Genomic DNA, 13,552 nt, shown 5'->3' with positions numbered 1-13,552 from the left:
CTGCTTTGTGCTGGACAGTGGTGTGACGCCCAGGGACCGGCTTTCCAGGATTCCCCGAGTCTGGGGAAGACAGAGCAAGACACAGACGCCTCCCAGGCGAGGCCAGAGGGAGGAGGCGTGGCAGGGAGGGTTTCCTGGACAAATGTGAATGGGAGCTGGAATTCAGTGATTTGATTCATGAGGGGTCTCAAGCCACAGGGAAAGTGGGTGCTGGGAAGGCACACAAGGGGCGAGGATCACCCCCATTCTACAGATAGCAAACCGAGGCTCAGGCAGGTACAACTCCACTTGGCTAATCAGTGGTCAAACCTCAACTGGAGCCCAAGTCAGCCTGAGTCTTAACTACTCTGTGGCCAGCAGCGTCCAGAGAAATCAGCTGCCCTGTTCTCCCTGGGGCCAGGTCGGCCTCAGCTCAGTCTGCAAATTCCAGCCATTCTTAGGTCCTGCCAAATTAAGCTGAGTTTTTTGGCCAAATGAAATTTAAAAAGAAACAAACGAAAAAGTGGCTGCATGCAATGGCTCATGCCTGTCATCCTAGCCCTTTGGGAGGCTGAGGTGGGAGAATCACTTGAGCTCAAGAGTTTAAGACCAGGCTGGACAACACAGCAAGATACCATCTCTACTAAAAATAAAAAGAAAGTAGCCAAGCTGCGGTGAGCTACGATAGCTCCACCACGAGACCCTGCCTCAAATCAAACTAACAAAACAAAACAAGCAGCTAATTAATAAGTCTTTTTTTCTGAGTTGCACAATTTTTTTTTGTTTGTTTTTTCAGACCGAGTCTCACTCTGTCATCCAGCCTGGAGTGCAGTGGTGTGATCTCGGCGCACTGCAACCTCCACCTCCCAGGTTCAAGTGATTCTCCTGCCTCAGCCTTCTGATTAGATGGTATTACAGGCTCCCACCACCATGCCTGGCTAATTTTGTTTTTTTTTTTTTTTTTTTTGAGACGGAGTCTTGCTCTGTCGCCCAGGCTGGGGTGCAGTGGCCGGATCTCAGCTCACTGCAAGCTCCGCCTCCCGGGTTTACGCCATTCTCCTGCCTCAGCCTCCCGAGTAGCTGGGACTACAGGCGCCCGCCACCTCGCCCAGCTAGTTTTTTGTATTTTTAGTAGAGACGGGGTTTCATCATGTTAGCCAGGATGGTCTCGATCTCCTGACCTCGTGATCCGCCCGTCTCGGCCTCCCAAAGTGCTGGGATTACAGGCTTGAGCCACCGCGCCCGGCCAATTTTTGTATTTTTTTTTTTTTTTTTTTTTTTTTTTTTTTTTTTTTTTTTTTTTGAGGCGGAGTCTCGCTCTGTCGCCCAGGCTGGAGTGCAGTGGCCGGATCTCAGCTCACTGCAAGCTCCGCCTCCCGGGTTTACGCCATTCTCCTGCCTCAGCCTCCCGAGTAGCTGGGACTACAGGCGCCCGCCACGTCGCCCGGCTAGTTTTTTGTATTTTTAGTAGAGACGGGGTTTCACAGTGTTCGCCAGGATGGTCTCGATCTCCTGACCTCGTGATCCGCCCGTCTCGGCCTCCCAAAGTGCTGGGATTACAGGCTTGAGCCACCGCGCCCGGCCAATTTTTGTATTTTTAATAGAGACGGGGGGGGGGGCGTTCACCATGTTGGCCAGGCTGGTCTCAAACTCCTGACCTCAGGTGATCCACCCACCTCGGCCTCCCAAAGTGCTGGGATTACAGGCTTGAGCCATGGCACCCGGTCGAGTTGCGCACTTTTATTAACACCATTGGCGTTTAACTACCGCAACCCCCTGCCCCCGCCTTTTTTTTTGAAAGGGTCTCACTCTGTCACCTAGGCTTGAGTGCAATGGCAGGATCATGGCTCCGTGCAGCCTTGACCTCCCTAGGCTCAGGTGATCTTCCTGCCTCAGGCTCCCAAGTAGCTGGGACCAGGTGTGCACCACCAGGCCTGGCCAATTTTTGTATTTTTTGTAGAGACAGAGTTTTGCCATGTTGCCCTAGTTGGTGCCCCTTTTTTTTGAAGGCAAAGTGTCATGATGATGGAAATAGCTGATGCAGGTTTCATCATCCAGCCTGTCACCTCTGGGCTGTGTTGGGGTGGGATCTATTTTATTTTGTTTTTTTTTTTCTTTTTCTTTTTTCCAGACAGGGTCTTGGTCTGTTGCTCAGGCTGGAGTGCAGTGGGACAACCATAGCTCACTGCACCCAGGCTCAAGTGATCCTCCCACATCAGCCTCCCCAGTAGCTTGGACTACAGGCATGCAACCACCACACCCAGCTCTGTGTGTGTGTGTGTGTGTGGTTGTGTATGAAGAGATGGGGTCTCCCTATGTTATCCAGGCTGGTCTCAAACTCCTGGGCTCAAGCAATCCTCTCGCCTTGGCCTCCCAAAGTGTTGGGATTACAGATGTGAGCCGTAGTGCCTGGCAGATCTTCTTTTCTTAGATGTCCTGGAGGCAGGCCGACCCAGGGGCAGGGCCGCTTGTATCCATAAAGGCTGACATTTATGGGTTACTGCCAGCGTGCTTGGCTTATTCAAAGCACTTTACTGGAGTTATCTTGGTTAATCCTTTTAATGTCCTTATGGGAAAAGCTCCAGTGTGATCCTCACTTTGCAGATAGGGAGACAGAGAGGTCAAGTGCCTTGTGCAGCCATGTAACTAAGGGAGTGTCAAGGCTGGGGTTTGGATCCAGGTTGTCTGAACACAGGGCTTCTTTTTTTTTTTTTTTTTTGAGACAGTGTCTTGCTCTGTCACCCAGGCTAGAGTACAGTAGTGATCTGGGGTCACTGCAACCTCCGCCTCCCAGGTTCCAGTGATTTTCATGCCTCAGCCTCCTGAGTAGCTGGGATGCTGGGATTGTAGGCATGCATCACCATGCCTGTCTAATTTTTTTTCTTTCTTTCTTTTTTTTTTTTTGAAACGGAGTCTCACTGTGTCACCCAGGCTGGAGTGCAGTGGCGCGATCTTGGCTCACTGCAAGCTCCGCTTCCCCAGTTCATGCCATTCTCCTGCCTCAGCTTCCTGAGTAGCTGGGACTACAGGTGCCTGCCTGCCACCACGCCCAGCTAATTTTCTGTATTTTTATTTTTTGTTATTTTATTTATTTATTTATTTATTTGAGACAGAGTCTTGCTCTGTCACCCAGGCTGGAGTGCAGTGGTGAGATCTCGGCTCACTGCAAGCTCCGCCTCCGGGGTTCATGCCATTCTCCTGCCTCAGCCTCCCGAGTAGCTGGGACTACAGGCGCCCGCCACCGCGCCCGGCTAATTTTTTTTTGGTGTTTTTAGTAGAGACGGAATTTCACCGTGGTCTCGATCACCTGATCTTGTGATCCGCCCACCTCCGCCTCCCAAAGTGCTGGGATTACAGGCGTGAGCAACCACGCCTGGCCCCCTGGCTAATTTTTGTACTTTTAGTAGAGATGGGGTTTCACCATGTTGACCAGATTGGTCTTGAGCTCCTGACTCAAGTGACCCGCCCACCTCAGCCTCCCTAAGTGCTGGGATTATAGGCGAGAGCCACCCCACCTGGCTGGAAAACAGGGCTTCTGTCTCAGTCACTAGGTTGTGAAATGCTTAGTTCATTGGCATAAAAAAGTACATGAGGCTGGGCGTGATGGCTCATGCCTGTAATTCCAGCACTTCGGGAGGCTGAGGCGGGAGGATCACTTGAGCCCTCGGCAGGGCTCTGAGTTGGAGACCAGCCTCAGCAACGTAGTGAGACCCCGTCTCTACAAAACAAATTTTAAAATTAGCATGGTGCGTACCTGTGGTCCCAGCTACTCAGGGGTGCTGAGGTGGGAGAACCGCTTGACCCTGGGAAGTTGCGGCTGCAGTAAGCTATGATCATGCAACTGCACTCCAGCCTGGGGGACACAGCAAGACTCCGTCTCAAAAAAAAAATAGTAATAATCTTAGGGTGGTGGTGAGAGAAGAGAGGGGCTATGTGGGGATCAACCCTGGAAAGATGATCGGAAGGGAAGAAGTTCAATGCCCAAAGAAATAGAGAAGGGGCGTTCAGAGAGGTGGGAGGGCGACCACATAGGAACACTAAGTAAACAGGGGTTGGAGCTGCACCTGGGCTGAGGCTGGGTCTATCTTATACTTTTCTGGATCCTGGGGTCCACAATGAAGCCAGCGGCAACAGGACAGAGATTGGCGGGCAGTGCTGGGGAGACCCAGGCGCCTACCCATCCGCCGCTTGCAGAAGAAATGCTAATGAAGCCAAAAATAAATGCAGTACCAGCAAGTGACTGAGTCACCGCCAGTCCGTGGGCAGGTGTCAGCAGCGCAGGGCACCTGGCGGGGCTCATGCGTCCTGCCGCCTGGCAGCTCTGTGCGTGTGCACACACGTGCAGGGCCATCGTCCAGCCACAGGCCCTGCCATCCACAAGCCCCTTTGCCATCCATGGGGTCACCCCAGGAACAGGCCTCAGCTACCTCAGGAGGGCCAGCTGCCACCTTCATTCCCTTAGCAAGCAATTACTGAGTGCCTGCTTTGTCCCGGACCCTGTGTTCAAACCAAATCCCCTGTCCTCTGAAAACTGATGTCCTAGAGCAACAGTCTAGAACTTTCCCAGGGATGGAAATGTTCTCTATCGACGCTAACTTGAAAAGTGGCTAGGACGGCCGGGCGCGGTGGCTCAAGCCTGTAATCCCAGCACTTTGGGAGGCCGAGACGGGCGGATCACGAGGTCAGCAGATCGAGACCATCCTGGCTAACACGGTGAAACCCCGTCTCTACTAAGAAAACAAAAAAAAACTAGCTGGGCGAGGTGGCGGACGCCTGTAGTCCCAGCTACTAGAGGCTGAGGCAGGAGAATGGCGTAAACCCGGGAGGCGGAGCTTGCAGTGAGCTGAGATCCGGCCACTGCACTCTAGCCTGGGCGACAGAGCGAGACTCCGTCTCAAAAAAAAAAAAAAAAAAAAAAAAAGAAAAGTGGCTAGGACAACTGAGGGATGACGTTTTTACTTTTATTTCACTTTAATTGATTTAAGCGTGAATATCTATATGTGGCTGCCATATGGAACACCAGTGCTCTAGGGAGAGATACAGACAAGAAACGATTGTTCTAATAAAAAAAGTAAAGTAATGCTCGCTTCAGCAGCACATATGCTAAAATTAGAACAATACAGAGAAGATTAGCATGGCCCCTGTGCAAAAAATGAAGCATTTCATTCTTTCTTTTTTTTTTTTTTTGAGATGGAGTCTCACTCTGTCACCCAGGCTGGAGTGCAGTGGCGTGATCTCAGCTCACTGCAACCTCCGCCTTTGGCGTTCAAAGGATTCTCCTGCATCAGCCTCCCGAGTAGCTGGGATTACAGGCTCCTGCCACCACGCCCAGCTAATTTTTTGTATTTTTAGTAGAGACAGGGTTTCACCATGTTGGCCAGGCTGGTCTCGAACTCCTGACCTCAGGTGATCCACCTGCCTTGGCCTCCCAAAGTACTAGGATTACAGGCATGAGCCATGGTGCCTGGCCTCTTTTTTGTTTTTTAATTTAATTTTTTAAAAATTTAATTCCACTGTGCAGTGGAATGGTCAGATGCTGCCCTGACAGGATCTGTGTTGGCTGGGGCAGGATGAGGATTTTTTTTTTTTTTCACTATGTCGCCCAGGCTATTTGTGAGAAGCACAGTGATGAGCAGGGTGTGCCCAAAGGAGGGGAAGGACGCTTAAGTCAGGGAGGACACAGAAGCCTGTGTTCTGGGAGAAACATTCTGCGAGGTCCTTCAGGCAGCCCTGGTCTCTGGGAGCCCCATTCCAGTTCAGGCTGAGGAAGGACTTTGCTATAGGCAGGCAAGTCCACAGATGCTTTGGGGCAGTTTCTGAAAGGAGTAAACTCCTCGTAACAGGGGGCATATGAGAGGGAGTTGGTGACCACTGGTTGGGGAAGTTATAAAGAGGACTCCATAGGGAGGGTTTGATTAGAGCAGTTTGGGGGCCTGGGGTCTTGATTCCAGGAAGGCAAAAGATCTGTAGTTTGACTCTTCCCCCTACTACCCATCCATCCTGCAGCGCACTCAGATCCCTGTGAGAACAACCCTTGTCTTCACGGAGGGACATGTAATGCCAGTGGCACCATGTATGGCTGTAGCTGTGATCAGGGCTTCACCGGGGAGAACTGTGAGATTGGTGAGTACCCCAGACTCAGGATCTGAATCTGAATTCATTTGACTCCAGAGCCTTGGGTTGTACTCCAGCAGCCATGCCCTCAGAATTCAGAGATCACAAAAAGCTGGTTTCAGATGCTCCATTCCCAAATCCCGGTCCTTACATCCAGCTAAATCAGCCCAGTTAGTGGATCCAGAATCAAACAGCTAAGCTGTCATCTCTGGTGTGCTGTCTCCCATTACTACCAGTCAGAGTGGGAAGAGAAAGACAAAGGAATGATATGTCCAAGACTCCTCCCTGCAAAGGCCCTTTGGGGATCTTGCCCTTTCCTGGGTGGGTGGGAGGTATAAGCACTGCCACCAGAACTGTTGGGTGCTAGCTTCAAAGCCCAACACAAGAAATACTACCAATTATGAAATTACAACAACAAATATAAGTGACATAATTTCTTGAGCTCTATGCATCATCTTGACTTCACAACCTTCACAATCACAAGACTGATTACAGAATTATAACAATAAATATAAATGATATAATTTATTGAGCTCTTCTATTGCTTCCCTACTCACAATCACCCTTGAGTAGGAGCCCATTATTATTACCATTTTCAAAAAAATAAGCTGAGTTTCAAGGAGGGAAAGTGACTTGCCCAGTGCCGTATGTGCCTCAAGCACGGTCTACACATGGACCGGTAGAAGAAGAACTCAGTGAATATTTAGCTTTACCCACAAACAGCTTTGTGACTCTGTGCAAGTCTTTGCAAATGCCTAAGAGAGACTCCAGCTTCAGTTTTCTATGAGCCTGTTTTTGAGAGTATAATCTTCACTTCTCTAGAGTCAGGGAGAACAGTCTGCACATCCTGGCTCTCAGCTGCCCCAATGGCATCTGCTCTCATTAATGCTAATTTATGTTAATTGTATGAGGTTCTACCCCCTTGCCTGCAGAGTCACTGGGCCATCTGTGCAGACTGCGACTGCTGCACTCAGGTCCAGGATGGATGGTAGGACTATGACCCCATCTTCTGCTTAGTTTCCTGCGGGGGCTCAGAACCAAGGGGAAGCTGACCTCTGACTCAGTCTCTTCTCCTCTCTGCCAGACATTGATGACTGCCTCTGCAGCCCCTGTGAGAATGGAGGCACCTGTATCGATGAGGTCAACGGCTTTGTCTGCCTTTGCCTCCCCAGCTATGGGGGCAGCCTTTGCGAGAAAGGTGAGTTTCTGTTGCAACCCCAGAAACAGTTCCAAGAGTGGGGTTGGGTGCCCAGCCATAGGCTTCCCCATATACTCCAGGTCCCTGCCTCCAGTTCCATGGCTGTGGGCCTGACACAAGATAAATTATTGTTTTAGACAAATAGTGCCTAACATAGAATTAACCATTTTATTTTATTTTATTATTTTTTTGAGATGGAATTTCACTCTGCCACCCAGGATGGAGTGCAATGATGTCGTCTTGGCTCACTGCAACGCCCACTTCCCAGATTCAAGCAATTCTCCCTGCCTCAGCCTCCCAAGTAGCTGGGATTACAGACGCCCGCCACCATGCCTGGCTAATTTTTGTATTTTTTAGTAGAGACGGGGTTTTGCCATGTTGGCCAGGCTGGTCTTGAACTCCTGACCTCAGGTGATCCACCCACTTGGCCTCCCAAAGTGCTGGATTTACAGGCATGTGCCCCTGCGCCTGCCCTATTTTATTTTATTTTATTTTATTTTACTTTATTTTTTTGAGATAGAGTCTCATTCTGTCACCAGGCTGGAGTGCAGTGGCGTGATCTCAGCTCACTGCGACCTCCCCCTCCCTGGTTCAAGCGATCTACCTCAGCCTCCCGAGTAGCTGGGATTACAGGCACGTGCCAGCCACCATGCCTTGCTAAATTTATTTTATTTTTTGAGACAGGGTCTCACCCTGGCACCCCGGCTGGAGTACAGTGGTGTGATCTTGGCTCATTGTAGTTTTGACCTCCCAGGCTCAAGTGATCCTCCCACCTCAGCCTCCCCAGTAGGCTGGGACTACAGGCACATGCCACCATGCATGGCTAATTTTTGTATATTTTGTAGAGGCAAGGTTTCACCATGTTGCCCAGACTGGTCTTGAACTCCTGAGCTCAAGCAATCTGTCCACATCAGCTTCCCAATCTACTGGGATTACAGCCACTGAGCCCAGCCAAATTAACCATTTTAAAGTGTACATTTCAGTGGCATTCTGTACAATCACAATGTTGTATAGCCATCACCTCTCTCTAGTTCCAGAACTTTTTCAGCACCCCAGAAAGAAACTCTGTGCCCACTAGGCGGTCACTCCCTATTCCCATTCCCCAGACCCTGGCAACCGCTAATCTGCTTTCTGTCTCTGTGGATTTGCCTGTTCTAGACGTTTCATATGAGTGGAATCTCAAAATATGTGTCTTTTGTGTCTGCCTTCTTTCACCTGGCATGTTTTCAAGGTTCATCTGTGTTGTAACATGAATCAGTGTTTCATTCCTTTTCATGGCTGAGTAATATTCCGTTGTATGGCTATATCACATTTTGTTTATCTATTCATGTTTTGATGGATGAGTGGAATTGCTGGGTCATATGGTAACTCTAGGTTTAATTTATTTTTATTTATTTTTTATTTTTTTAAAGATGGGGTTTTGCCATGTTGCCCAGGCTGCTCTCAAACTACTGGGTTCATGTGATCCTTCTGCCTCAGCCTCCCAAAGTGTTGGGATTACAAACATGAGCCACCGTGCTTGGTCTTTTTTTTTTTTTGAAACAGTTTCTCATGCTGTGTTCATGCTGGAAAGTACAGTGGTACAATCATAGCTCACTGTCATCTTGAACCCCCAGGCTCAAGCAGTCCTCTTGCTTCAGCCTACCCAGTAGCTGGAACTGCAGGTTCGTGCCACCATGCCTGGCTAATTTTTATTTTTTTAATTTATTTTTATTTTTATTTTTTGAGACAGAGTCTCACTCTGTCACCCAGGCTGGAGTGCAGTGGTGTGATCTCAGCTCACTACAACCTCCACCTCCCGGTTCAAGTGATTCTCATGCCTCAACCTCCCCAGTATCTGGGACTATAGGCATCCACCACCACACCTGACTCAATTTTTTTTTTTTTTTGAATTTTTAGTAGAGATGGGGCTAAGCTGGTCTTGAACTCCTGGCCTCAAGTGATCCACCAGCCTCGACCTCCCAAAATGCTGAGATTACAGGCCTGAGCCACCATCCTCAGCCTACTTTTCCTTTAAAAAAATTATATGTAATCCCAGCACTTTGGGAGGCCAAGGCGGGCGGATCTGAGGTCAGGAGATCAAGACCATCCTGGCCAACATGGAGAAACCCTGTCTGTACTAAAATTACAAAAATTAGCCAGGCGTGGTGACACGCACCTGTAATCCCAGCTACTCGGGAGGCTGAGGCAGAAGAATTGCTTGAACCTGGGAGGTGGAGCCTGCAGTGAGCCAAGATCGAGACATTGCACTCCAGCCTGGGTGACAGAGCGAGACTCCATCTCAAATATATATATATATATATCTCCATCCTAGTGGGTGTGAAGTATCTCATGGTGGTTTTGACATTGACAATGAGCATCTTTTCATGTGCTTGTTGGCCATTTGTATGTCTTCTGTGGAGAAATGTCTGAGCTCCCATGTCCATACAAAGGATGTAGCCCTGACATCAGAGAAGGAGACTTCAGCATTGGAATGAGAGGGGGTGTCAGGGACTGATCTCCCACTTAAATCTCTTCCAGAAACAAAGAAAAGACGTTAAGATTTGGCCAGTGTGGTGGCTCATGGCTGTAATCCCAACATTTTAGGAGGCTGAGGTGGGCAGATCACTTGAGGCCAGGAGTTTGAGATCAACCTGACCAACATGGTGAAACCCCATCTCTATTAAAAATACAAAAATTAGCTGAACATGATGGCACATGCCTGTAATCCCAGCTACTCTGGAGGCTGAGGTGGGAGGATTGCTTGAGTGTGGTAGGCGGAGGTAGCAGTGAGCCGAGATTGTGCCATTGCACTCCAGCCTGGGCAACAGAGTGAGACCCTGTCCAAAAAAAACAAAAGTCAATATGGGAGGTGAAAGGGTCGGGAGAGCAGAGCCTCAGGAGGAGGGGCCAGGCATGGGGAGAGGGGTGATCTTGCCTCGCAGTGACCTTGGATTGGGCCCTCTCTCTGGTGGGCTGGCTGTGCTCACGCTGGTAGGCCTTGGGCCGAGGCCAGCCCCGCCTCACGCTCCTCTCCCATCTCCCAGACACTGAGGGCTGTGACCGCGGCTGGCACAAGTTCCAGGGCCACTGTTACCGCTATTTTGCCCACCGGAGGGCATGGGAAGATGCTGAGAGGGACTGCCGCCGCCGCTCCGGCCACCTGACCAGCGTCCACTCACCAGAGGAGCACAGCTTCATTAATAGTAGGGGCTCTGGGGGAGGGGGCCACCTGCCTGGAGGGTGGGCAGGGGTGGCACTTGTAGCCCTTTGCCAGGGCAACCCTTCCCTGGTTTTCAAGACGTCACCTTTCCAAAACTGTGTTCATTAACGCAAGCCCTGACTACTTCTTAATGCATGAAATCTGTCAATTCACTTGTTAATTCATACATTCACTTCATTCATTCATTCATTCATTCACCAAATATTTACTGAGCACCTGCTGTGTGCCAGGCACCATTCCAAGAACACTGACACAGCACAGCAGTGATCAAAGCTGACTTTGCTCTGTCCTCAGGGAGTGACCATTTCTTGGGGAGGATATAGACAAACAAGTAAATATCTAAGTGAATAAGTCTATACTGTAATTCAACGGATCCTATGTGTGCTGATAACAAAACAGGGCCAGGAGATGGAGGGTAATGGGGGAAGTACCTGTGATGTGTTGGATGAAATAAGGAATGAGCCTTGCAAAGACCTAGGAGAGAGACAAGGGTTGCATTCATGTAATCTGGGACTTATTGATTTATTCATTACCCCTCTGCCTTTTGCTCATCCATCCATTTATTCTGTTTATTCCGTTTGCCGCCATCCCATCCCTCGTTGACTCCTTCGTTTCTTCCTTCCCTGGTTCACTTGTTTCTTTTTCCTTGACGTATCCCACCGGGCCACTCCCTCCTGAGCGACTGGCTCGCACCTTCTCACCTGTCTGCCCGTCCAGCGCCCACTGGTGTCTCCTGTCCCCTACTTCTCATTTCTGCAAAGATGTGACAGTGCCTGGGTTTATTCCTGCTTCTTCTAGCCACAAACCCTGGCATAGCCTAGGCCTAATTCCGGTTCTTCCCATGCCTCACCCCTCTAAAAGAGGGTAGCCAGAGTCCTTGCTTTCGGAGGGTGGGGTGAGGACGCACCTGCAGCCTACACTGAAGCTCGGAGAGGGGTTCATGCCTGTCCCCTGACCCTCCTCCTCCTTGCTCTCCCTCCTACCTCCCCATCTTCCCTCCCACTTCTTCCCCTCCTCCTTCCACTCCTCTTCCTCCCTCCTCCTCCCATTCTTTCTCCTCCTCCTAGTCCTCCCCTTCTCCCTCCCCCCTCCTCCTCCTTCCACTCATCTTCCACCTCCTTTCTCCTCTTCATCCTCCCTACCCTCCTCCCTCTTCTCCTCCCATTCCTCATCTCCTCTCTCTTCTCCTCCCCCTTCCCTCCCCTCCTCCTTCCACTCATCTTCTTCCTTCTTTCTCCTCCTTATCCTGCCTCCCCCTCCTCCCATTCGTCTCCTCCTCCCTTATGCTCCTCCCCAGGCCTCCTCCCTTCTACTCTTCCTCCTTCCCTTTCCTCCCCCTTCCCTCTTGCTCTTCCTCTTCCCTTCCACTCCTCCTCCTTTCTCCTCCCCATCCTCCCTCCCACTCCTCTCCCTCTTCCCTCCAACTCCTCCCCTCCTCCTTCCATTCATCTTTCTCCTCCTTTCTCCTTCCTCTTCTCTCCCTCCTCCCTCCCATTCTTCTGCCTCCTCTTTCCACTCATCTTCCTCCTCCTTTCTCTTCCCCATCCTTCCTCTCACTCCTCCCCCTCCCTCTTCCACTGATCTTTCTCCTTCTTTCTCCTCCCCCTCCTCCTCTCATTCCTCCCCCTCCTCCCTCCTGCTCCTCCTCCCTTCCATTCCTCCTCCTTCCTCCCCATCCTTCTTCCTACTCCTGCCCCTCCTCCCTTTCACTCCTCCTCCTTTCTCCTCTCCCTCCTCCCCCTCTTCTCTCTCCTTCTCCCTCCCCCCACTTCCCTTCTCCAGCTCTTACAGAGACTGGGGGAGGGCACCTGTGTCCTCTTTAACCTCTGTAAACTTCACTTCTATCTCCCTCACTCTCCACCTCAACCTCCAGCCCACCTCCAGGCTGAGGAATGGACTGGGTCTTCCCCTCCCACACATACCTCACCCGGCCCCCAGCCCATAGAGAGGCTGAGTGAGGAAGGGGCTCTGGATCCTCCTCCATCCCTGTACCCTCCTCTTCCCCCTTGATTTCCACCTTCTAGATCTTTCCCCCCACCCAGCCCACCTCCAGGCTGGGGAAGGTGAGGAATTATTTCCTCCCACACCCTACCCCACCTCACCTGCACCTCTGCCCTGGGCTGGAAGAGGCATGGGTGAACACCCAGACCCACAACCCCCGACCCTGCAGGCTTTGGGCACGAAAACACGTGGATCGGCCTGAACGACAGGATCGTGGAGAGGGATTTCCAATGGACGGACAACACCGGGCTGGTGAGTGGCGGGGGCTGCAGGCCTAGGCTGCTGAGCTGCATCAGGCCTGACACCTGGCCTCAGTTTACCCTTTTGTGCAAAGTTGTCGCAATTGGGTGTCAAAGGTCTCTAGTGGCTCTAAGATGCTGGAGTTGGCAAAGGAGCTTCAAGTAAAGGCCTTCTCCCCTGACTTCCCCAGCTCAGGTAAACAGACCACGCCCACCCAGCTGCAGAGGTTACAAACCTGAGACTAGGATCTGACGCCTCCCCTACTCACTTTGCCTGGTCCCCCAGCCATAGTCTCTCAAATATTCTCATTTCTAGGCTGGGCATGGAGGCTCACGCCTGTAATCCCAGCACTTTGGGAGGCCAAGGTGAGCAAATCACTTGAGACCAGCCTGGCCAACATGGTGAAACCCCGTCTCTACTAAAAATATAAAAATTAGCTGGGCGTGGCAGCATATGCCTCTAATCCCAGCTACTCGGGAGGCTGAGGTGCGAGAATTGCTTGAACTTGTGGGGTGGAGGTTGAAGTGAGCCGAAATCACGCCACTGCACTTCAGCCTAGGTGATGATAGAATGAGATTCTGTCTCAAAAAACAAAAATATATATATATATAGGCCGGGCGTGATGGCTTATGCCTGTAATCCCAGCACTTTGGGAGGCCAAGGTGGGCAGATCACGAGGTCAGGAGATTGAGACCATCCTGGTTAACATGGTGAAACCCCATCTCTACTACAAAATACAAAAAAATAGCCAGGCGTGGTGGCGGGCGCCTGCAGTCCCAGCTGCTCGGGAGGCTGAGGCAGGAGAATGGCGTGAACCC

The 13,552-nt window shown here is 50.8% G+C and overlaps 1 protein-coding gene and 1 non-coding gene across 2 annotated transcripts in view; both read left to right on the top strand.

Annotated features, from left to right (window-relative positions):
- The window catches only part of NCAN (neurocan), a 41,999-nt gene that overhangs the window by 17,536 nt on the left and 10,911 nt on the right, over nt 1-13,552 (top strand). Inside the window, exons 9-12 of the mRNA XM_033197527.1 lie at nt 5,986-6,102; nt 7,178-7,291; nt 10,318-10,476; nt 12,664-12,746. Coding sequence (XP_033053418.1) covers nt 5,986-6,102; nt 7,178-7,291; nt 10,318-10,476; nt 12,664-12,746 — 473 coding nt within the window. The remainder of the gene's footprint in view (nt 1-5,985; nt 6,103-7,177; nt 7,292-10,317; nt 10,477-12,663; nt 12,747-13,552) is intronic.
- Nucleotides 5,059-5,166, top strand: LOC117076979. Its single transcript, XR_004434586.1, has one exon. It is a non-coding gene; the product is annotated as a U6 spliceosomal RNA (small nuclear RNA).

The sequence above is a fragment of the Trachypithecus francoisi genome, unplaced genomic scaffold (assembly GCF_009764315.1).
Source record: "Trachypithecus francoisi isolate TF-2019V2 unplaced genomic scaffold, Tfra_2.0 Lachesis_group5, whole genome shotgun sequence".
Taxonomy (NCBI): domain Eukaryota; kingdom Metazoa; phylum Chordata; class Mammalia; order Primates; family Cercopithecidae; genus Trachypithecus; species Trachypithecus francoisi.
This window is presented reverse-complemented; position numbering and strand designations above follow the sequence as displayed.